The sequence below is a fragment of the Typopeltis vanoorti genome, chromosome 12 (assembly GCF_054136105.1).
Source record: "Typopeltis vanoorti isolate ZY-2024b chromosome 12, IOZ_Tvanoo_1.0, whole genome shotgun sequence".
In the NCBI taxonomy this organism is placed as follows: domain Eukaryota; kingdom Metazoa; phylum Arthropoda; class Arachnida; order Uropygi; family Thelyphonidae; genus Typopeltis; species Typopeltis vanoorti.
In genome coordinates, this window is record NC_143560.1 from 39,751,547 (window position 1) to 39,778,038 (window position 26,492).

At 36.9% G+C, this 26,492-nt stretch overlaps 1 protein-coding gene across 1 annotated transcript in view; it reads right to left on the bottom strand.

Moving 5' to 3' along the window:
- The window catches only part of LOC150100722 (uncharacterized), a 189,671-nt gene that overhangs the window by 44,874 nt on the left and 118,305 nt on the right, over nucleotides 1-26,492 (bottom strand). The window contains exon 5 of the mRNA XM_090401870.1: nucleotides 1,119-1,257. Coding sequence (XP_090257996.1) covers nucleotides 1,119-1,257 — 139 coding nt within the window. The remainder of the gene's footprint in view (nucleotides 1-1,118; nucleotides 1,258-26,492) is intronic.

The window sequence follows — 26,492 nt, forward strand, 5'->3', positions numbered from 1 at the left end:
GTGCGGTTAGCAAGCCTTAGCTGTTAAGAAGAAAGCATAAGAATTAAAGGTTCCTAAATTTTGGAAGTTAAAATCTGCTGATAATTCTAAGAAAAATCTTTCAAGTTTATACATGTTGTGATGAAACAGTCAGCTAGACCAGACTGACCATAGTTATGGTAAGGGAAAATTTTTGTATTCTATGCACATGTTGGGAGATTAGATCTCCCAGCTTGACCATAATAAGATATTTTTCAAGAAAAAGGAACCTTGTACACACTTGGGGAAGAAAGGGGGAAGGAAGTGGATCCTTAGGAGAGCAGATGAGGTTTGAAAGCAGTGCAGAGAATATATTTCATTAGAGTTCTGTTTATTATTATTATATGACACCTCCAGGGAGTCCAATTAGACATCTATGGAGGGCACCTACTCTACAACTCTCTGTCTCCACCACTCAATTCACCAACTGCAACGAACCGCAACTATAATCAATCATCATTTGCATCAATGCCACCTACCCACCACCACTAGTATTTTCACAATTACAAACATCCATGCCCAAGGCGGGATTTGAACCCACAGCCTTTTGGCTGGAGAATGGATACGCTAACCACTCGACAATTATTTTCTCTGAAGTATAGGGAATAGTAATAGCATTACTGTAGTATGTATGTTGAGAAGAATGTGAGGCGGTAACTATTGTAACCATTAGACAGGAAGCTCTGGCAAATAAAGGAGAGCTCAGCTGAAAGAGAAAGCCTGGGTGGAACAGAGGTTGGAGGCTATGCTGACAAGGGTTTTGATAACACTTAATTGCTGAGAAAGGGAACAATTTATGTATTTTTTGCCTTTTCTAGATACTCTGACCATGCATCTTCCCAGTGGAATCTTTTCTTTTTCGGTTTACAGTAAACCCATCCACACAGCTACATATATAAACTCTCCCTCTCTCTTCCACAACAATCAAGTGTTATCAAAACCCTTATCAACAGAGCCTCCAACATTTGTTCCACCCAGAACAAATGTTGTGTGTGTGTGTGTGTGCACGCACGCACACACATAATATTTTATTTTATTATTATTTTTTTCCTGATCAAATGCTAATTCTACATATATCAAGATCCTAAAACTGAATATACCTAGTTTTGCCATAGCTGCCACACCACCTTCAGGCTCTTTTCCTGCCATCTCCTTCCGGAAATCTGACATGAACAGCATAAAAGCTGTGCCAGGGCGTTTTGGCTTGTTTACATCACGTGCTGGTTTATACACTGCCATCTAAAATACAATCAAATCATAATTAGCTGTTTTAAAAATTGGGATTAATTGGTAGTTTAATAATTATAAAAGAGGTTATCTTTATACTCCATTTCATACAAAATCAAGGTATATATACTTTAAAATGGGAGACGTATAATTTCATCTATGAATAGCTATTTCATTACCCTATGATCAATATAATACAGTAGAACTAAGAAGTGCATAAGGCTAAGAAGATCATAACACATACATATGTTGTGGTTAATCCTATCTGCATTGTCTGCTACAGCTGTAAATTGAACATGTTCTTCTGGCCTGTTTTTTGCAAGATGACAAACTTGAGTTTCTGGGGAAAAAAGCCCTGCTGCCACCTCCATATAAGACCAGCTGACTAATCTCCAGCTGAAAAGTTCTGATAAAGATTCTTCAAGTCCTAGATGGGATTTGAACCTAGGTCTTTCCATCCAAAGCCTTTGTCCATACCGACTGAACTACAGAGGTTCTCTATCCTGTTATCTTCTACACCAACTGAAGTATTACAAATAGTAATTGAATACAATATGCATATACCTTTCGACTCTTAACTAATTGGGGGAAAAAAGGAAGAAAGAAAGAAAATAAATGCATAAATGTTGTCAAAAACTAATTTCTACCATTAAAAATTGCAACATATGTATGATTTACTATGCATACTTACTTGTATATACTTTATGTATAGTTATATGACTAACATATAACTATACACTGCACTGACAGTGTTCTAGTTAAGTGCTGATACTGCAAGAATGACTACCATGATGGAGCTGTAAAATCTCTCGCGAAAAATTTTATTAATTTTTCAAGAATGATTTTACAGAGGTTTCTGAACATTTAGAAAATAGCAATTATAATGTAATAAAATGAATGTTATACTTCTACTGTTAAAATGCATAATTTAATGTACATTGAAGTATATGTAAAATGGAAAGTAAGAGATTAACCCAGATTATAGTGATGAAGAAGTAAAAACAAAAGCTCGCAAGGTCTTGTGAACATAGAAATATGCGCCCAAGAACGAAGGGAGCTGAAGTGATGTCATCATGCTGGCGAGTAATCCTGGAAACTACATCGTGGAGACCAAAGTGCTACAAGACCCTAGTTACCCGTTAGACATCACAGAGACTTCGGCAGTTCCATTCCAGTTACCTGATAAAAAATCAACCTAAGCTTTCATGGAAAACTTCTACAGCAGAACCACGGATTGTTCAGGCAACAGCCAGTACCCAGGAAGAAGACGAAACATCAAGCTAAATGCTAAATTAGCTGAAGTTTGTTCAAATTGATTGAACTGTGTTTGTAAAAGTCAATGTAAGTAAACACAATTTTGTTAATGTCTTAAAAGCTTACAACTGAGATTTGTATTTGTGCTTACAGGAAATTGTTAGCATTTAGTTAGTTAATAAGTTTCGGTAAGGAAAAGGAAGACGAATGTCAACCTATATATGTAGTGAAGGATGTTTAGCTAAGTGTAACATAAGAAGCAGCTACATGTCTAATTTAAATAACTAAGCACTGTTACAGGGTCAACTAAGTGTTGAGTGTAAAAATGTTCAGTAGCATATTTTGCCTACTGTGTTTGTAAGAGGGCTTAGAGAGATAATGTCTCCTATTTGTTTGTGCATTGTACTATTTTACTGAGTTAAAATAAAATGTTTTGTTTGTGTAACCACCTTGTCTGATTCATTGCCAATGCACTATCTCCAAAAAAAAAAAAAAAAACTTGCAAACCTGCATGCACATTAAGTTTAGAATTGCCATGACATGCAATAAGAAAATTTGTGTATTGACTAAGATCTTGCCTGTATTCCTTAGCTTAATTCTCAAACTACATTAGTTCATTTAGAATAGTGTAGTCACAAAAAAAAAAAAAAAAAAAATGTTTTTTTCCCTAATTGAATAGTGCGAGGATTGGTAAACTGCATATCGTAAAACGGCTGATAAATTAAAGTCTGTTTTAACAGCAGTGGAAACAGAAATAAGACTTAGTGGGATTAACAGTGAGATTAGTGTTTAGCAGATAACAGTCTTATTTTGAGCAAAGTAGATAGAGGTTAGGTAAAGTACAAAGTGCTGAGAACGCAGCACGTGTAGAATATAACAAAGGCGCTGTCGACAACTAACCAACATAAACAAAATTATATATAAACCATAAATATATATAATTTTTACAATGGCATGGCCGATGAAGATTTTTACAGAGCTATTTTAAAAGTTTTACCACTAACAGAATTCATGTTTTAATGATATAAAATGCATAATTTGTAACTCAACTGTATGTTGGTTCTTTATTTTGATAATTTTGTATCTAACTAAATGGTGAACCTAAAAACATAACTCAGTCCATCACGAGAAGTGAGAATTGTACATTTAGGCAGATAATGTGGGAAGAGAACCTGTGTCCTCCCCACACCCCATATGCACACTATATACAAAGGCGGTCTGAAAACTTTTCAGTCTCGACCATAGATGGCAACACTATTGGCAAGATTTTTTTTTTCTAAGTTGGTATATTTGTCATAAGCATCCATGTGAAACTGCAAGTCATTCTTGCAATTTCACATTATCCAGTCCACTACAGGGACGGGATAAATTTGTTTTTTCATTGTTAGGCCGAGAACTTTTCAGACCACCCTCGTATGACTAAATGTTGTCATATTAACATTTAATTGTGTCGGCTTGCATCTTACATTTATGATGTCAGCTGACACAAATGCATTTGCAGAAACAATTATGCTGTAGTCTTCAATTTGTCAGCTGAACAAGGATAGCATAACTCTGTAAATAAATTTTATCAATGCCATATATTTTAAACTTCACTCTGAATTCTACAGGATTTTTTTCGGTTTGTTTTTTTATCTGTTTACTTCATTTTTATGTATTTTGATGTTTGCATTTTACTGTTTTTGAGGTGTTTTAGTAAATATCTTATGCGTAAAACAGTATGATGAGCATTTAGTTTATTAATTCCTTTGTTATAAGTTATAAAATATATGGTACTGATCATGCAGTCCCACTTAAAAGAATATCAGGGGTGGATTTTTTCTATTAACAATGAGAGCTAATGTTTCTCATGACATGAACAATCAAATTTAGTTAAATAAAAAAATAAAAATAAATAAAAACCTACAAGTAAGTCAAATTTGCGCCTGCACGTAGTGCAAGTCCAGGCAACTCGTGGTATAGGTGGAATAAGCTTTGATCACTATCCTTGGTATTTACCCTTAATGCAAAGCACATTCCCTAGCAGAGATGTATAATGCTATACATTAAAGGCAGGAGCCACTACCCAGACCGGTTTCGACCTTTACTGAGGTCTCATCAGTGGGAGCCAGGCTTAAGAAATGCCAAGGTTTAAGTAATACAGAACTTATAAATTTTACCAAAAGAAGTTGCCACAAGGTGCTTTGACCTTATTAATTAAAAATCTCAGGATGAGAGATAGTTGTAGAAAGTTTTTTTTTTTTTACCTTGGGTATGTTATATATTAAAGATACCAAGCAATTTTAAATAAAACTTGGTTTTTATCCTATTTCCTAAGTAAACCTACTTAGATTCTATACAGAACTACACTTCTTAAAAACTTAACTTACTATGAGTTACCCAGCTGGTTGGCTGAGTGGTTAGAATGCCTGCTCTCCAATCAATAGGCTGTGGGTTCAAATCCTGCCATGAACATGGATGCTAGTGATTATCATTAGGATGAATTCCATCACCCAGTGTGAGCCCGTTGCTTTTCTTATTGGAGGCCTGAAGTGGCTTGAAAAAGTTCTATATGTTTGGTTTCTAGAGCAGTCTTGACTATGTGAAAACTAAATAATATATATATATATATATATATACAGGGTAGTTCAAAATTCCACATACTAACTTTGAGGGGAGATAGAGAACATCAAAATCAACCATATTCACACGGAAACACCACCTGAAAGTGATAGGTGGAGCTGTTCGCTAGCACTCCAGTTGAGCAACTGGGGCTTCCTCATTCAAGCTTTCGATGTTGTACAAAGAACATGTGTCATTTTACGAACACTGAGACATGCACCTCGTTTACGGGTTAGCTGACGGTGATGAACAAGCCGCTGTACAAATGTATCGCGAAAGGTACCCAAACATCACCAAATGTTTGCATATTTGCATCAGAATTTGTGTGACTATGGATCATTCAGTGATCGCAGGCATGATAGTGGGCAGCTACGATCGGTACGAACTCCTGCAATGCTAATCTTTCCTCACCCATTCCGTTTAAGTGACCATACCACCTGAGATTAGCTCTGCTGACGCATTCATGGATGCTGACAATGTCAAGTTCTTTCCTAATATCCTCGTTTTTAATATGATATTGCCATTGATGCCATCTGTTCACGCCTATAATCTTTATCAGGACATTTATACCTGCGGTCTCTAGTCTCTGGTCAAGTTTTACTTCTCACCGAGCTCTCAGTCCATAAGTTAAAATTGATTTGAACACTGTCTTGTATACAGCTAATTTAGTGTTCCGATTAATTTCTCTCTTATTCCATTAGAATTTATTCAATTGACTTCCTACTACCAGCTTTGCTGATTCTGTTCTCTATTTCTATATTTAATTTACCATCTTCAGTAAAAATTGTGCCTAAGTAGCTGAAATGTTTTACTTGTTCCACAGGTTCTCCATTCACAACACAGTTGACATTTTCAATGATTCTGCCTATTTTCATTGTCTTTGTCTTTTTATTGCTGACCATCATATCATATCTATTACAACAGCTATTCAATTTAGTCAGAGAATCTTGCAGACTTGTAGCGGATTTATTTAGAAGTATAACATCATCCGCATAAAGCAAAGAGTTGACATTAACATCTCCAATTTTGATATCATGTTTAATACCACTTTCCTTCATAATGTGATCCATATAGATAATGAATAACAGAAGGGGATAATGTATATTATTGTCTCACACCAGATTTAACATTAAACCATCTTACTGTACTTCCTTCAATTCTAACTGCTGACTTACAACTCAAATAAAGACTAAGTATTGTTTGATATAATGCCCCATTGACACCATATAACTATAGCGTATTGAATAGCTTCCCTTTTGGCACCTTGTCATATGCCTTTTCCAGATCGACAAAACTTAAATATAGATCTTTGTTATATTCCCATGATTTCTCAACTATTTCTCGTAATGTGAAGATCTGATCCTGACAGCCTCTATTTGGCCTGAATATAGCTTGTTCTTCACCAAGCTTTTCTTCCCAACCATTTCTCAAGTATACTTGCATAAATCTTACCAGGAACACTCAGTAGGGAAATACCTCTGTAATTCTCACATTCAGTTTTATTTCCCTTTTTATATATGGGTACTATGAGAGCTCTACTCCAATCATCTGAAATTTGTCCCTCTGTACAGGCCCTCTGAGCTATGCCGTGCAGCCACTGTAAGACATTTATAGCTCCATACTTGAGCATTTCTAGTCATATATCATCTACTCCTGTTGCCTTTCCACATTTCAGGCTTTTGATGGCTTTTCTACTTCAAGTATGGATATGTATTCCTGATTGCATGCCTGATCAGTGTTTTTTATCACTGTGTTGTCATCACTGCTAAGTTTCATTTAGCAATTTTTTGAAGTAATTACTCCATACATCAAGGATATCTTTTTCTCCAGTTTACATATCACTTTTATCATCTCTAACTCCTTTTACAGCACTCTTTCCTCCATTTCTAACCTTCATCAACAATCTCCAGAATATTTTGCCATCTTCCTGATATTTATTGTCTATGTTCTTGGCAAATTCCTCCCATGACTTTTGTTTAGCTAGTTTTAGTGTTTAGCTTTCTTAAATTTGTCTCTGTATTCTCTAAGAGCACAAGCTGACTTATTTGACAGGAACTTTTGATATGCTTTCTTCTATTTGTTCACTGCCTCTTTAACTTCCTGTGTCCACCATGGAGTTCTGATTTTTCTAACCTTAGAGACAACCTCACCACATGCTTCTCTGGGTGAATCAATCAGGGTTTTCTTCAAGGCTCGCCACAGAATCTCCATGGTTTGGTTCCTGTTCTCAAACTCTTTCATTTTTTCTTCAATAAGCTTTGTGTATTTTAGTTTACAGTTCACATCTGAGAGCAGCTCAACTTTTATTCGCTTTAAAACTTTCTTACATGTTATTCTTTTCAATATGAAATTCAATTTTATCCTGCTCAAGACTAAATAGTGATCACCTCCAATTTCTCCCTGGTGTCCTGTACTAGGGAGAAAACATCACTATCAACAATAACATAGTCAATCAGACTTTTCTTATTCATTGCTTCTTCTCTCCACGTGAATTTGTGCACATTTTTATGTTGGAACATGGTGTTAGTAATAACTAGTCCATGTCCTGAGCAGAAATCCAACAAGTATTTGTTGTTGCCATTATTATTAGCTTTGCACTTTTCTCCAAATTTTCCCAAAATATTTTTGTATGTCTGACAATCATTTCCTACTCTGAAATTTAGATCCCCAACAAGAACCAACTTTTCCTTTTTCATTGTGTCAGTTGCTTTTTCTAAAGCATCAAAAAATTCCTCCACTTCTACCTTAGCAGAATCTTCTGTGGAACCATAGGCACAAATAAGTCTCATTGTCCAGTTCCCCATTCTAATATTTGCCACATCACTCTACTTGAGACTGCCTGCCATTCAAGAAGATTAGCTTCGTATTTAGTGTTGAATACTATGGCTACCCTTTTTTTCCTTGATTGTCATTGTCTGAATATAACATTTTGTATTTATTGCTCAGAAAGATCTCACCAGTTTTTGTCTTTTTTGTTTCAGTCATCCCTATTATGTCGATCTGGTACTTATCTAATTCCTCTGCTAGCTTTATTTCTTTGCCATTCAGGCATCTTATGTTGATAGTACCGATCTTTAACTCTGGTGATGTTGAGTTGGGGTGTGTTTTCAGATTTGTTCCAGTAGCTGACTTTTCGCTGTTCACCCTGGTTCCCTGGCAAAAACAATGGGGGCCTTGTTTAACCAGGCAACGCCCCAGCCGGCATGAAATTTTGTCATGTTGTACCATCATTTTGTATTTTATATGGATGCAAAAAGCAGTTAATAACTTGACACTGACAGGAAGAGTGAAAAAAAACCAACCAATACTGAGCTATGCAAATGAGTCCTAAACTTATGGAATGGAGTCCAGCAAGAGGTGGTTGTGAAGTCCTTCAAAAAATGTGGAATCAGCAATGCAATGGATGGAACTGAGAATGATCTTATATATAGAGACAGTGACTCAGAAGACAGCAGTGATGCAGTAGAGGTTGAAGAAAGTGATATGTCTGGGACTAATAGTGATGAAGAACATGATATGCCCGGAATTGAGAGTGATGCATAATTTCTTAGTATGTATCTTAAAAATATTACCTAATTACTAAATATACTTTGAATATATAAAAAAATATCAAATGTGTTCTGTTTTATGTTTAAAATATTGATTTCTTAATTTTGGGTTTGTGTTATACATGGGGGCATCTTATACACAGAAAAATACGGTATATTGTAAGCATATAAAACATGTTGTATATGATGGAGTAGTATCTCAAAGAAAAATAAAAAAAAGTAACCACCTGTATATGTCCCACAATCTGTTATTATGCTCCCTGATGTTTAACTTATTTGTTAATGATATTTATGTGGACTAACTGGGGATCTTCTGAGGTTCATGATAGTGTAAAATTAAGGAGAATTATAAAGAGCATTGTTAATGTTAATTCTCTTCAGAAAGATCTGAAGACACTTTTAGCTTGGACAAAAGAGTGTGGTTATAGTTTTAATATTACTATGTGTTGTACCTAGTCTAGCCATAAATACTGTTACAACTTCAACAATGCATAAACTTTTAATCTATCAGTAATAGAATAAACATTTCAAACATTGATTGCTGCAATATGTGCGTTATACAAATCACATGTATAACGTGCATATTGCAGCAATCAATGTTTGAAATGTGCTGCTTTTGCCTTCACACACACACACACCAGAAGTCTGTGAGGCCACATGCTAACGGTGGCATACATAACATCCAATAAAAATGTTGCCACTACTCGTTCTAAATCCACTTTTAGGCTGGTGATGCTGGGGTATTGTTTCTCGTAGGCTACTCTCTCAAGTTTCCGACAACAATTTGAAATCCACTGAATTCAGATCATAACTTCCAGATGGTCAATCAGATGGTGATATGTGGTCAGGCACATTTGCCTCCAACCACTGTTGTGTGATTCGCGCCTCGTGTGTAGTGGCTAAGTCATGTTGGAAGGTCCACTGCCTACTGTGAAACAAGGTGTTGTTCAGGGGACCTTACAACAGGTTCCAGCATGGTGTCTTGATACACTTTGGAAGAGATTTTGACCTCTCACAGAAATGCAACTTATGACAGGATACTGTGATAAGTCATCCCCCACCAAACCATCACTGATGCAGGGATGACTTCTCTGAATCCTGGGTGCTATGGCATGTGCTGTGTGACCATCTGGGACATATACCAATGATTTTGGCAGTTAAATGACTCTTCAATGGTGAAACTCTTCTCATCTGTGAAGAGGGTATCTCTGAATCTGTTGTTTGTATACCACCAAACGAGTGCCTTTGATTTTATCACCTTCTGCAGTCATAAGTTGTGGGGTTAGGAAGTGTCCATTAGAACAACGATAGGCTCTCGCCCTCCAGGTCATCAGTTAGTACACGTGACATCATTCTCTGTGAAACATTCATCTCTCACAACATCACTTTCTGCATTCTCACAGGATTACAGCAGAAATGTACCATCACAATCCTCACAGGCTGTTGTGTCATAACACAGTATGGTCAACCTGTTCTTTAGTGGTCAGATAAATCTTCTGTATCATTATAACGGTTAATAGTCTGATACACAAACATCCTACTAATCCTGAGTGTTTTTAGTGTGTTGAAAATAATGGCTGCATTCCAACCTTATTAAGTTCTATTATAGCTATACGGTTCTCATAATCTCCTCACTGCATGTTAACCCATATAGACAACTCTCTCTCTCTCTCTACTGATAAACACGCAAATGTTGGCTGCGCACAGCACCATTAACGGAACCGGGCTCACGCAATTCTGTGGGTGGCACAGGGATGTGCAGAAGTTGTAACAGTATTTATGGTAAGACCTGTTCCTGTCAATCCTTTTCATTCAGTCATCAGTGTAAAATTTCCTGCTATTTTATTTGTTTGCTTACTGGCAGTTTTTTCTTCCTTCATAAAACTAAATTCATCACTCTTCTCTCCACTAAAAGATCATGTTCTTGACTATGATATTGGATATTTATTACCCATTGCCAGCAAGGTTAAAGTACCCACTTTTTGACTAACAGGCTGCAGGTTTGAATCTGGCCATGGGCATGGATGTTTTATAAATGTCTTTAGGTGGGGATATCAGTTTCATCAGCCAGTGTAAGACCACCCTGCTTATCTGGAAACCTGAAGGTGGCTTGAAAAAAGTTCCTCCGTCTCTAGAGCAGGATACTAACCTAGCACAGGTTTATAAAAAGCACCCCCCCCCCAACACATATCCACGTAGCAGTGAGCATTAGAAAATAGTGGCAGTCAAAATTTTATATGCTATTGCATACTGATTTACTATGATACTGAAAGTTGATCCGCAATATGAATTTTAATTTAGTTTTTGTCAATACAAATTTTAGAACAAAGATAAATGTTGAAGTTTTTTAAATGAAATAATAAAATGCTACAAATAAAAATACTGTATAAGGTGATGACTAATTTATCTTTTTCCTTTTATTTTCTATTTTTAACACAAAATACACAAACTGTATCAAATACTTTCCATAACATTACTCCAAGCAGCTGTATTTTGAAGTGACATTTTTACTGACCAATTAGTGCAAACATTACACTGCTCTACCCTCTCCTCTAAAGCAAGGTGTGCTTACACACATTGCCATGCTAATACAGACAGCACATGTTGCTTTTGTGCTTGCTAAGAAGCTGATTTGCTATTGTGAATGTTTTGAATTTTCACCATTTGCAATAGCAAGCTTAAAATAGTAATGTTCTAAGAGACCTCATGCCAGGGATTTTCCACACTTTGTTATAGTGTATTATTCTGCTATAGTGATGTTTACTATAGTGGTAATTTCATGTACTTATTATTCTACATATCAAACATATTTGTAAACAAAATTTCTTTAAGGAAAGAAATTCTTCAAAACAGGAAAGTCTTCAAAAAGAAAATAATGCTTTTCCTCAATCACAATCTGAGAACTTAGTACTTCAACGTAAAGTTTAAATTAAGGGTCTAAAAAAAAAGAATTTTTTTTTATATAAATTCTAATATTAAAGATCTGAAGTCTTTAATATTAGAATACCCAAAACTGATGAACTTACCAACAAATGGTGATCAAGTGGAACTGGATCATACTTAGAGAGTGTGATCTCTACATTTTCAAATAGTTCATTAATACATATTCAAGACAGTTTAGCTAATACTGAAAACATCACATATTCTGCAAAGTTCCTCACCAATGTCTATATATTTTCATCAGAACTAGCGAGAAGTATAAGAAATACTAATGCAAAAATTCATGGCTGGCATCAATTTTGCATTAATTATTGTGAATGTTGCCACACATACACACACGTACAGAGATTGTTCTATGCGATGAGTTCTTGGACTCATCACATGTGGCATTCTACTTCATATGATCTCACAAACCAATCATAAACTTTAACAGCATATTCTCTAAATGAAAACTAAAAGGCACTGTTTCCCAACCCATAATAAATATGGGTTGGGAAACAGTGCCTTTCCAAGATACAGTTCTTTGTAGTGGCAGAACAAATAACCTGCAATGAGACAAGGCAAAATGTCAAGAAGTAAGTATAAATCTCTTCATAAAAATAATAATAATAATAATAATAATAATAAAAAGCAGGATGAACATACTTCATGGCAGTCATTCAAAATGATCTCTGTTGCAAGCAGTGTATAGCTGATGTGATGCCTCACATGCTCCAGACTAGTATCTGATGGCAGTGAATGCATGTTCAGCCACATTCCTGCAGATTATCAAAATTCCCCACTGAGGTAGAGTACACCAATTATTGACTTCAAGCAAGTATTTGATTATATATCTGCTAATGATATCAAATGAATTGAATCCAGTAAGAGTTGAAACCTATGACTGAAATACCAGTAACAGTTTTTCATATGGCAGTGAGTTTGAATATATCTGGCGTGAGGTGGAGTCTAACAAGATTAAATACATAGTGAGGTGTTGCTACAGACATGGTGGATCAGCTGATGTGTGAAGAAATGTATTACCAAATAAATACGATGGGTGTGAAAAGAGTAATCATAATGGGATATTTTAATTATCTGAACAATGATTGAGTAGCTATGAAATTCCATGTGAAGAATGAAACTGAATTTATTGAGCTGTTGTGAGACAACTTCCTCAAGCAGCATGTAACAGAAGGAACTCATGGTCAAAGAATGTTACCTCTGTTTATAGTATCAGAGGAGGTTTCAGTTAAAGACATAACTGTTCTGCCTCCAGTTGGTGATAGTGATCATGTGGTACTCATTTGGGAAGTGGCTAAGTTTATGAATGTTCCATTCAGAAAAGGCTACAATGCTAAACTACAAAGCAGGAAATCATGACCACTTGAGGGGTATGCTAGGTTCTGTACCATGGTATCAGTTATTGGATGGTGTTGTGTCCTGAAAGGGCTAAGAAATGTTTAATGTAAATTATTCAGGTCAAAACTTGAATACAATTTAGGCAGAAAATATGGAACATTAGCAATAGGATAAGTGCAAGCTGTTTACAAGTGCAAAACAATTAAAATTTAGGAATTACATAAATTTGTATAATAAGCTTTTATATATAATCTGTATTAAGTGTGGACCAGATATAGAGATCCAAGTAAGCTGGCAAATCCACTTGAAAAAACTAGTCTCTAGTACTAAATTAGCAAGGCCTATGAGTCAGGGTTCAAGGGTCACTTTTGCCGTCCTGCATTATGCAAAAGAAGGGAGGGAGAGAAGTACTGGAAAAGGAAATCTAAGTGTCTTCCAGGAAAGGAAAGCAGGCACACGTGCGACTAAAATAGAGGGAGCTAAGGAGATTGATGTTAGCACACGTGACCGCGTTGGCAGGCATCGCAAAGATCGAGAATTGCCGAGAGGAGAAAATTAAACAAAAAGGCCTTGCAAGCATGATTCCAGATCTTTTTTCCCTGGATTCCTGGTTCCTGATCTCTCGGACAGTGGATGAGCTCGTTGTTGGGGAAGTTCCTGGCTAGTCATGGAAGGCATTTGGTTCGTCTGTCGTAGCGTTCGTAATGGGCCAAGCTATATCCGTGCACTAGGGTAGCTGTGCGTTGTCGTGCAACGGAATGAACCAAATTAATGCCGTCCGTTCTAGGCGACGTTACCGTGCCACCTCCCAGTTTCCCCACTGAGATTCTACTCGCACAGATCAACGGGAGATATTCTTCTAGAAGACTATATTGAAGGCCTTGATGACCAGACAAGGCAGGAAGAAATTTTAAGAATTTAAGGACAGAAATGGTAATGTAGACCTTTGAATTCCTATTTCCAGTTATAGAAGAGAGTGAATTCCCTGTGAGAACATTTGAATTGGACTAAACTTTAAGGGACTGTAAGAATAGCCTACAACTAGGCATAGGCCCGAGATAGTGTTAAGATTTGTTTGCCCCACGAGGCCGAGTAGATATCTGATCAAGCTAAACTTAACGTATAAAGTGTGTTATTGTGTTAACTCATGGCCACGTGTATCAGAATGGCATGATGATTATCTATGAATTTATACTAAATTGATTGTATTAGTGGTTATTGCAAGTTATTATGTATGATTAGTATAAATTAATTAGAGCCTTTGATCTAACCTGAGAGCAATCATAATATCCTGTTTGAATTGTATAATTGTATATTTCCTTAAAGCTCATTAAATTGTTTCTTTCAAGTACCTACCTGATCTGCTTATGTTATATGAATTCAAAACTACCGCTCATAAAAATATCAACGAGCTAAGCGGGATAAATCCATGAGTACAAATGTTTTAAGCAAGCCACGACTGTAAGAAAGAAATAAGCAAACGGAGGGATAAGATTAATCTTGATCTAATTATCATGTATCATTCTGAAGAGGTCACCCTGAGCAAGAATCCTTTCTATCCTAGGTATTAGCTGGCGCAGTGAAAAATAAACGTGTTAATACTTATCGGGTGAACTCCATCAGATTGTTGTGTGATAAGATGATGTTTAGAATATAAAGAGGCCAATAAGACTGCAAAGATCTTAAGAAAAAAATATTTGATAGGAGACAAGCGATTTACTTACATATGTGAGAGAGCTAAGATAACAGTAGCAATTTAATTAACAAATAATAAAGACACAAGGTAAAGCAAAAGGGGAAAGAATGTCAAACAAGGGGCATAATCAAAAGGGTATAATACAAAAATAAGTATTATAACAAAGAATGGCTCAGCCAGTAAGATTTTGATAGAAGAGAGAAAGGATAAATAAGTAAGATAAGGTACTGTGGTAGGCAAACTAAAATTATTAGAAAGTGCAAAAGAAAGAGAACCATGACAATAGGAAGGATATCAACAGTGCATAGGATGTGGTTAAAAATTACTTAAATGATGCAATATCAGCATGTGTCGCTAGAGTTTGAAGAATAAATAAAGTAGGAGTCAAATGGATGTGTAATCTAATTAAGCTAGAAAATCTTAAGAAAAAGATGATGTGGAAGGAATATTGTGTGCATAGGGATTATGTAAGTTATGATAATTATCAGCAGAAAGCCAGAAGAGTCACAAGTGCTGCACGGAAAGATAAGTCCGAGTATCAAAAACTGGTTCTGCAAGTTAAAGACAACCCAAAAGAATTATATTGTTATGTTGCAAATAAAAGAAAGAATGAATTTGAAAGAATAACTCTACTGAATGCAGATGTATGTATGTATGTGGGTGAGTGATGCAGAAGTGATTGTTCAACTAACAAGCAGAAATTTAGCTAAAAGCTATGAACCTGGTATATGCAACATTGAACTCACTGCTACTTCTTAACCATATGAGGAAACTAATGGGAACAAGGAAAAAATACTAGAGCTGTTGCACAAACTGAATAAGTATACTGCACCAGGAACTGATGAGATATCAGCAGGGATGCTGAAGGAGTGCTCGGATGAACTGATTATTCCCTTGACGGCTATATAATTGGAGTCTCAGAACAGGGAAGATTCCACAGGAGTGGCAAGAATGTATGGTAATTGCATTGCACAAGGTGGTGCAAAGATCGACGAATCCACTAATCGACCAATCAGTATCTTAGGAGTAGTAGTGAAGATTTTGGAAAAGTTGGTTAGGGCTTGGATTCAGAAATGGGTTGACAGTGAATCTCTACTTTGCAATGAACAGCATGGGTTTACAAAAGGAAGGTCATGTTTTAGCAACTTGCTCACATTCTATAACAATGTTACCACTGAGTTAGACAAGGCGAATAGATACAGTATGACACTGTATGATTTTGCTAAGGCTTTTGACAGAATACAAAATACAAAATGGAAGACTGTTGCATAAACTGGAGAATATGGGATTGAATTATAAACTACTGGCATGGGTATATAAGTAAAAGAGTCATATATAGGGATATGAATCTGCAAGATTCAAGGTAATCAGTGGTGTGCCTCAAGGATCAGTCACTGGTCCATTGCTATTCAATCCGTACATTAATGACAATGGGGAGTATTTGACATGCGACATACAGCTATTTGCTGATGATGCAAAGATAGGTAGGGTAATGAGGAGTGCTGTTGATATGCAGTACTTGCAGAATGATTTGAATAGGCTGGAATTGTGGGCATGTAAAAATGGCCAGCATTTCAATGTTAACAAATATAAGGAGTAGTGGTGAAGATTTTGCTCTTATTAGAAATCCAATATCTTATCATATTAGTGGGATTATGCTTGAAGAAACTGATGAGTCTAGGGATTATTATTATTATAATGGTGTCTCCATAGAGTCAAAAGACTCATTGTAGGAGACCCTACATTGACACACTAACCATTATTCACACAATACCTATCATACTTCTCCTTAAATTCATTCACAGATGAAGAATTCACAACCACCTCTGGCAATGCATTCCACCCATTCACAAACCTCCAAGCAAGAAATCTAGTCCTAACACCCTTGCTAACCACACTCTTACACAATCTCCAAGGATGGCCCTCATTCTCTCCCTTCCTGCACTGGTCTTAAAAAAGTCATCAGTATCAATCCTATAAAATCGCTTTAATAATTTATATGCCTCTATCATATCTCCTCTCCCACATCTATTAGCTAGTTATTGGAGCCAACAGATCTTCAATCTATCCTCATAGGGAACATCCCAACAGACCTGCAACAATCTTTGTAACTTGCCTCTGAATCCTCTCCACCATTTCTTCATCACCAAGAAATCCAGGTAACCAGATCTGTGATTAATAGTCCAAATGTGGTCTTATTAATGCCTTATAAAGTGGAACAATAACTTCCTTATCCCTGCTTGTCAATGTGTTCTTCATCAACTATGTAATTTGATGTGATGTTTTGGCAACCTTTACAATATGCCCTCTAAACTTGAGTTCTCTGTCCACAATAACTCCCAAGTCCCTTGCCTCGTCCTTCTTGCAGTTCAGTTCCATTAGTATAGTAAACAGCATGTGATCTCATCCTCCCAAAGTGCATCACCTTAAACTTAGCACGTTAAACTGACAGCCATTTACCTTAGCCCATACCATCAGCCTATTTAAGTCATCCTGCAAGATATCTACATCAACCGAATTGACTATCGCTCTTCCTAATTTTTCATCATCGGCAAGCAAGCGGATATTTCCTTTCAAATTATTTCCGATATCATTGATGTACAAATTAAATAATAGAGGACCAAGCACTGAGCCCTGAGGTACACCACTAGTCATCTGCTTTCTCCTGGACTCAGCTCCTCCATAAACCTCTCTTTGATATCTATCCACCAGCCACCCTCTAATCCAAATCACCAATTCAGATCCATACCCATTTGCTCTAATTTATGCAACAGAGTTCTGTGTGGAATCCTGTCAAATGCCTTTGCAAAGTCCAGCAGTATAACTCAGTAAGGATTTCCTTTATCCAACTCCACTGTTACTTTATTATAGAAAGAAAGCAAGTTACTGAGGCAAGACCTACTCTTCACAAAACCATGTTGCCCTTTATAAAGTATCTAACTGCTGCCCACCCAGTCTTGAATTCTAATTTTTACCAATTTCTCCAAAACCTCAACCACCACTCCAGATATACTTATTGGCCTATAATTTGCAACTTCTGTGTTGGAGCCTCCCTTATGCAGTGGAATTATTTTCCCCTCTTTCCACTCTATTGGAACTTTACCGGAACTGAGGCTTAAATTAAACAGCCTGGTCAGAGGAGATGCTAATTCTCTTGCACATTCTTGTAACACATGGGCCAATATGCCATCTAACCCAATGGCAGTGTTAGCATTAAGGTTCTGTAATATACTATGCACCTCTGTTTCATCTCTCTCTAGACCCTCATCAGTCAATGACATATTCGGCACTGCAATATCACAACCAAAATGGTACACTTTTGCAAATCGATCACTAAGTAATTCAACTATTTGATTTGCTTCTGTAATTTCCCTACCATCAACACTTTTTAAAGTCATCCTTCTATGGTTATTCCTCCTTTTACTTGCCACATAGTGAAAGAACTCCTTAGGATTTCTTTTGAACTCATCAGTTAGCTTCCTCTCATAATTAGCTTTGGCTTTCCTTACCATACAGGTTACTCTCTTTGCTTGTACGTTGTACTGCTCATGGGAATGCTCATCTCCTTTTTCTTTATACTTTCACCACAACCTTTTCTTTATCTGCAAGTCCTGTTTAATAATATTATTCATCAATCTTACTCCTACTTGATTTCTCCTTCTGACTCTACGAATACAGTCTGATACAGCTTTCTTTAAATACTCCTTGACAATCTCTTATGCACCATCAACATCTCTCCCCTTCAAATTCTCATGCCATAGCACTGCTGAAAGCTGACTTCTCAGCTTGTCATAATCACCAGCCTTGTAATTCCACATATACCCCTTCTTAACAGAATATTCAGCACATCTTATAATCTCCCAGGTCAAGACCACATGATCGCTTTCCGCAAGTGGAGACAGTGTAACTAAATTGCTTATCAATATGTTCTCCGATTCTATAACCAGATCTAACGCTCCCGAATCTCTTGTCCCTTCCATTACATGATATCTCAGGTAGTTATCTCTTAACAGCTGCATAAACTCCATTTCCTTTGTTCCTTGTGACCATTCCTTCTTCTAATCTATGTCCCCAAAGTTAAAATCCCACATAATAATTACTTGACCTTCACTCATCGTGCTAATTTGCCAATACACACTATCTACATTCTCCCTTATACCCCTTGGATTATAACAACAACCGATTACTTATTTCACCCTGTTGACCTCTACCTCACACCAAAGAGCCTCAAATGAACTGCCCTCTACATACTTGTCAGCTTGAGGCACTTTTACCTTTTTTGGATTTAACACTTCGTCTATCATTAGTATTCCCCATTCTGTCATCTCTGTCCTGCCTGAAAATACTGTACCCCTTACATTTAATCCCTATAACTATATCATTCTTAGTTAACCAAGTCTCACTAATCCCTATAATTTTTGGCCAAGTTGTACTCAATGACAAAAATTCTTCACACTTATTTCGAATGCTTCGGGCATTAGTAGACATAAACTGCAATACTCCCTTCCTCCCATAATCTCCCTGTGTGTGTGAATTAGCCCACTCTGTATACTGTTCTCAATCCCCCAATACTTTCTATTCCATAAAAAAAGACTAGATAGATGGGATCTTCTTTTAATTCAATTAAAATTGTGAATACAACTCAGAGAATAATGGCAATGCCGAAATGAACCTTGACAAGTAAAAAAGTCATTTTGCCTCTAAAGAGGCAAAATGACTTTTTTACATGTCATTTTTTACAAGGCCTTGATCACTTGGACTATTGCACGCAAGTCTAGTCTCCTGGTTTCTGTGTTGATTCTGATGCAGTGGAGAGAGTGTAAAGGAGAGTGTCAAAAATGATATCAGGATTGAGAATTTGTAGGCTGTAGACACTAGCAAACAGGAGAAAGAGGGGGTGATATGATTGAGACTTATAAGCTTCTAAAAGGGTTATATAGAATTTTAGTTGATGGAATTTTTTCATTTTATGGAGGGCAAGAGCATCCATGGAAGTTGAGAATGAATGTTTTCAAGAAGGGGGGGTTTAGGACTAGATTTTTCTCTCATAGTGTAGTGCATGATTGGAAAGGACTGCCTTTGGATGTTGTGTGTGTGTGTGTGTGTGTGTGTGTGTGTGTGTGTGTGTGTGTGTGTTCAAGTAATGTGAATGAATTCAAGAACAGGTATGATAGCTGGTGAAAACAGTATAGCCTCTCTCTGGATGAGCTGCTGACTCCCTGAAGGTCTCTCTCTTAATAATAATAATTAATTATTGTAATGATACCATCTATCAAATTTAATAAAATAAAAACAGACCAATTCAAGTAGAAAAAGGAGTCACGCATGGTTGCTTGATATCAACATATTCATTTACTCTCTATCTCAAAGAAATATGCAAAACCAGTCTACACATAAATTATACGAATATCAACCACATTAAATATGCATATATATTTATTCTTGCAGAATCTTGAGCACAACTAGAAAAAAATAATACAAATTTTAAATGAATAGTGTAAAACTTTTGAAATGAAAATCAATCTAAGCAAAACTAAAACAATGAAAATAGGAAGAGGTGAGGAAATATTTTAATATATTTTAATATTTTAATCAATAAACTTAGAGTATCATATACTTGAAAAGGTAAAGCTATTTACATATCTCGGCAATCTCTTTACTCATAATGTTGACAACACAGAAACAGTAAAATACAGACTTAACAAAGAAGGATGGTCTGATACGAATAAACTAAACAAAATATGGAAAAATAACAGCATTTCAAAGAGCCTCAAACTAAAACTTTATAAAACCAATATTATACCTAGGGAGTCGAGACATGGAGACTCAATCAGAAAGAAATCCAGAAAATCAGAGCATTCAAAATGCAATGCTTAAGAAAAGAAGCAGCAGCAGAAGAAAGGGTCGCCAGTGTCATCATTCCTTCTGCACAACCAGTGAATTGATTCATTTGCTATTTACACCCTTCTCAATTCACCTCTATCATAGCATGTCAGGAGACCTACAATCTCCACCTTCTTGCTCTTCTTATTTGCCTCGTCCAACAACTTCTTCGGATCTTCCCTCATAAAATACTTTCACTTCTCAGATCATTAGTGCCAACCAAGACAATTAGTTCTTTTGCATTACCTTTCTGCATCCATATGTCAAAACTAATATTAATTTTTGCAACAGGGAAACATGATTTTGTTATACTGTCATTAAGTATGCCTTTGATCCTAGAGTGTCTGTACATAATTTTCCCTTTTCCTTGTTTTTCTGGTTTGTTCACATTATTTCAATTTTTACCTTGGACCACCTGCATTTTTCTCATTTCAGCCCTACTTATTTCTTGCCAATTCTGTAAGAGAAGCAGTGGTAGACAGAGAGAGTTGAAGTTTATAAGGAATAATGCTAAGTAGCTCTTAGATTACTTAGCTATTGAAGAACACACTAATAAGTGGAGATAAGGAAGTTGCTATTCCTCTTTATAAAGGTTTGATACGTCCACATCTGGATTACTCTGCTCAGGTCTGGTCTCCTAGGTTTCTTGGGGATGAGGAAGTGGTGGAAAGGATTCATTGGTGAGCGACCAAGATGGTGAGTGGTCTGTGGAATGTATCCTATGAGGATAGTGAGGGTGTATGGATTGCAGAAGTTGGTTGATAAAAAAAAAAAAGGGGGGGGGGGATAAGGCGTGGTCAGTAGAGGTGCGAGGACTAAATTTTTTGCTTGGAGAGTGGTGAATGAATGGAATGGGTTGCAATGTTGGTTGTGAATGCTTTATCTGTTAACAGATTCAAGAAGAGGTATGATAGATTGTGTAGATAGTTTGGGTCTTCCATGATGAGTCTTCAGACTCCATGCAGGTGCCCATACAATAATATTACTAATAAGAATATATGCCTCACTGGTTTTGTATCTACAAACACAAAACAAATGGGCAAGTCAAACAGGAAATAAACCATAGCAAAGATATCATAGATATAACTCTTAAACAGGGGTGCTTAAGGGTCAAAGCGGTATAACTGAGAGGAGACCTCCACATAGATTTTAAAGGAATGCGGAGAACCGACCAGGGCTTCTGACCTAATGTCCAATCCTCACCTTCTCGTGGTGCACCCTGTTGGGTATCTACTTTAATACTGAACGAACAAGGATGGGCTGGCAATTTGGGATTTAGCAGACCAAATTGTATTCTTAATGGTTAAACCAAAATAAAAAATGATGGTACAACATGACAAAATTTCATGCCGGCTGGGGCGTCGCCCGGTTAAACAAGGCCCCCGTTGTTTTTGCCAGGGAACCAGGGCGAACAGCGAAAAGTCTGCTACTGGAAAAAATCTGAAAACAAACCCCAACTCAACATCACCAGGGTTAAAGATCGGTACTATCAACGTAAGAAGCCTGAATGGCAAAGAAATGGAGCTAACTGAGGAATTAGATAAGTACCAGATCGACATAATAGGGGTGACTGAAACAAAAAAGACCAAAACTGGTGAGATCTTTCTGAGCAATAAATACAAAATGTTATATTCAGGCAGTGACAATCAAAGAAAAGAAGGAATAGCCATAGTATTCAACACAAAATACGAGGCTAATCTTCTTGAATGGCAGTCAGTCTCAAATAGAGTAATGTGGGAAAATATGAGAATGGGGAACTGGACAATGAGACTTATTTGTGCCTATGGTCCCAAAGAAGGTTCTACTAAGGTAGAAGTGGAGCAATTTTTTGAGGCGTTAGAAAAAGCAACTGACACAATGAAAAAGGAAAAGTTGGTCCTTGTTGGGGATCTAAATAGCAGAGTAGGAAATGATGTGAGACATACAAAAATATTTTGGGAAAATTTGGAGAAAAGAGCAAAGCTAATAATAATGGCAAATATCTGTTGGATTTCTGCTCAGGACATGGACTGGTTATTACTAACACCATGTTCCAACATAAAAATGTGCACAAATTCACATGGAGAGAAGAGGCTAGGAATAAGAAAAGTCTCATTGACTATGTTATTGTTGATAGTGATGTTTTCTCCCTGGTGCAGGACACCAGAGTGTACAGAGGATTTGAAATTGGAAGTGATCACTATTTAGTCTTGAGCAGGATAAAATTGGATTTCATATTGAAAAGAATAACATGTAAGAAAGTTTTAAAGCGAATAAAAGTTGAGCAGCTCTCAGATGTGAACTGTAGACTAAAATACAGAAATATTATTGAAAAGAAAATGAAAGAGTTTGAGAACAGGAATCAAACCTTGGAGATTCAGTGGCAAACTCTGAAGAAAACATTGACTGATTCTGCCAGATAGGCATGTGGTGAGGTTGTGTGCAAGGATAAAAAAAATCAGAACTCCCTGGTGGACACAGGAAGTTAAAGAGGCAGTGAAGGAAAAGAAGAAAGCATATCAAAAGTTCCTGGCAAATAAGTCAGCTTTTACTCTTACAGAATACAGAGACAAATGTAAGAAAGCTAAACAGTGTGTAAAACTAGCTAAACAAAAGTCATGGGAGGACTTTGGCAAGAATATAGAAAATAAATATCAAGAAGGCGGCAAAATATTCTGGAGGTTGTTGAAGAAGCTTAGGAATGGAGGAAAGAGTGCTGTAAAAGGAGTTAGAGATGATAAAGGTGACATGAAAACAGGAGAAAAAGATATCCTTGAAGTATAGAGTAATTACTTTGAAAAACTGCTAAGTGAAACAAGCAATGATGACAGCACAGTGATAAAAAACACTGACCAGGCATGCAGTCAGGAATACATATCCATACTTGAAGTAGAAAAAGCCATCAAAGGCTTGAAATGTGGAAAGGCAGCAGGAGTAGATGATATTTGACCAGAAATGCTGAAGTATGGTGGTATAAAAGTCTTACAGTGGCTGCACTGCATAGTTCAGAAAGCCTGGACAGAGGGACAAATTCCCGATGATTGGAGTAGAGCTCTCATAGTACCCATATATAAAAAGGAAAATAAAACTGAATGTGAGAATTACAGAGGTATTTCCCTACTGAGTGTTCTTGGCAAGATCTATGCAAGTATACTTGAGAAACGGTCGGGAAGAATTGGGGAAGAAAAGCTTGGTGAAGAACAAGCTGGATTCCGGCCAAATAGAGGCTGTCAGGATCAGATCTTCACTTTACGACAAATAGTCGAGAAAGCATGGGAAGAATATAACAAAGATCTGTATTTAAGTTTTGTCGATTTGGAAAAGGCATATGACAAGGTGCCAAGAGAGAAGCCATTCAATAAGCTGCGGTTATATGGTGTCAATGGGGCATTATATCAAGCAATACTTAGTCTTTATTTGAGTTGTAAGTCAGCAGTTAGAATTGAAGGAAGTACAGGAAGATGGTTTAATGTTAAATCTGGTGTGAGACAAGGATGTACATTATCCCCTCTGTTATTCATTATCTATATGGATCACATTATGAAGGAAAGTGGTATTAAACCTGATATCAAAATTGGAGATGTTAATGTCAACTCTTTGCTTTATGCGGATGATGCTATACTTCTAAATAAATCCGCTACAAGTCTGCAAGATTCTCTGACTAAATTCAATTGCTGTTGTAGTATGGTATGAAGGTCAGCAATAAAAAGACAAAGACAATGAAAATAGGCAGAATCATTGAAAATGTCAACTGTGTTGTGAATGGAGAACCTGTGGAACAAGTAAAACATTTCAGTTACTTAGGCACGATTTTTACTGAAGATGGTAAATTAAATATAGAAATAGAAAACAGAATCAGCAAAGCTGGTATGGTAGGAAGTCAATTGAATAAATTCATATGGAATAAGAGAGAAATTAGTCGGAACACTAAATTAGCTGTATACAAGACAGTGTTCAAACCAGTTTTAACTTATGGATCTGAGAGCTGGGTCAGAAGTAAAACACTTGACCAAAGACTAGAGGCCACAGATATGAGAGTCCTGAGAAAGATTATAGGTGTGAACGATGGCATCAATGGCAATATCATATTAAAAATGAGGGTATTAGGAAAGAACTTGATATTGTCAGCATCCAGGAATGCGTTAGCAGAGCTAATCTCAGGTGGTATGGTCACCTAAACAGAATGGGCGAGGAAAGATTAGCAAAACAAGTGTTCTCTGCCAGGCTGGCAGGAAAATGACCCAGAGGAAGACCAAGATATAGGTGGATTGATACGGTACAAAGTGCCCTAGACGATAGAAATATAAGATCTGATAATGTTGGAGTCTTGACAAGTAACAGACTGATTTGGAGGAAAATTGTAGATAGGAAGTTAGTAATGATGTAATTTTTTCATGTAGTACTGTCATATCCTGTACATCCCTTGAGGGTACATGGCAGGAATTTGATGATGATGATGATGAACTCTTAAACGATGGTTTGAACACTTCCAGAGAATGATGTCATCTGATATAGTCTTGAATGGGATCACTGGAGGGAGATGATCAAGATGAGATGACAGAAATAGAGCCAAATGACAAAGATTTCTTACTCGCCAGATGATGAGGACTCAACCCATCGTCTGATGGATGAGAAAGAAGATCAAGGCAAACTTGTAACTGATTTACCTCAATGAAATCATCTTTCAGAAAATCTTTGATCAAGATACCCCTGGACTTCCTATATGAAGTGTGGTGAAGCTCTGTCGCATTAATTGCATAAATGTCATCGAACACATCAAGGAAGATGTTTTCAACCAGGTTTTGCAATGCAAGAAGCCAGGATACAAGGATTCACTAAGTCTGCTTAGAGATGGCAAAGCATATAACTTTATTATTAGATTAATTAACTAAAGATCCCAGGACTCATTCTCGTGTCTTATAACTGCCATCCCAAGCATGGCCTAGCAACCTGTATCCGGCCTGGTCTCAAGGATATAACCCAAAGTGTTCCTAATACAAAATACTCCATAGGTATTAAAGTTCAAAATATCACCATATACAATGTCTAAAAACCTCCATCGCAATCCTGGCATGATCAGATGGACCGACCTCCTCCTCACCCTGCTATCTACGTTGGTGACTTCAATTCCCATCACACCATGTGGGGCTATTTCTCTAACAACCAGGATGGTAATAATCTAGCTAACTGGATGGATACGTATAACTTGTATTTGAATTATCATGCCAAGCAGGATGGCACTCTTTACTCAGCCAGATGGAACAGAACCTACACCCCAAATCTGTGCATAGTCACTAAAAACTCCGAAGACCACCCTCTACCATCAACCAGAACCATCCATAACAGATTCCCTAATAGTCAACATCGTCCTACATTAATAGAGATAGGAACATCAATCCCAGTCATCAGCGGGACACCAATCGTTAGATGGAATCTCTACAGGTCCAACTGGACTGCATTTCAGAAACAAATCGAGCAAACCATTAGAGCAATTCCACCCACTCCTAATTGCTATCCTAGATTTGTTAAACTACTCAAATCTGCGGCAAAAGCCTCTATCCCTAGAGGCTACAGAAAACAATATATCCTATGTTGGAGTAGAGAAAGTGAGGAACTCCTAGCCAAATATGAGGAAACTGAAGATCCAACTATTGCTAAGGAGCTCATATCAACCCTGGATAAAAACAGAAAGAAAAGATGGATCTGAACCATCAATGAACTTGATTTCATCACATCTAGTCGGAGAAGCTGGTCACTTCTGAGAAAATTAGGTGGAGTAGAGCCAACAACACACAAAACAACAGAGATAACTCCTGATCAAATGGCTACCATTTATTGAAAACCTTCAAGATTCATCCCAGCTCTACCAGGAAAATTGCTGTACAAGCTTCCACCAGACAAATCCTGAAAATGGAACCCGAGCTCTGAACTCGTACACCCAGTATTTCGGGAAGAGGTACAAATAGCCTTAAAACTTACCAAAAATGGTAAAGCTGCAGGAGTGG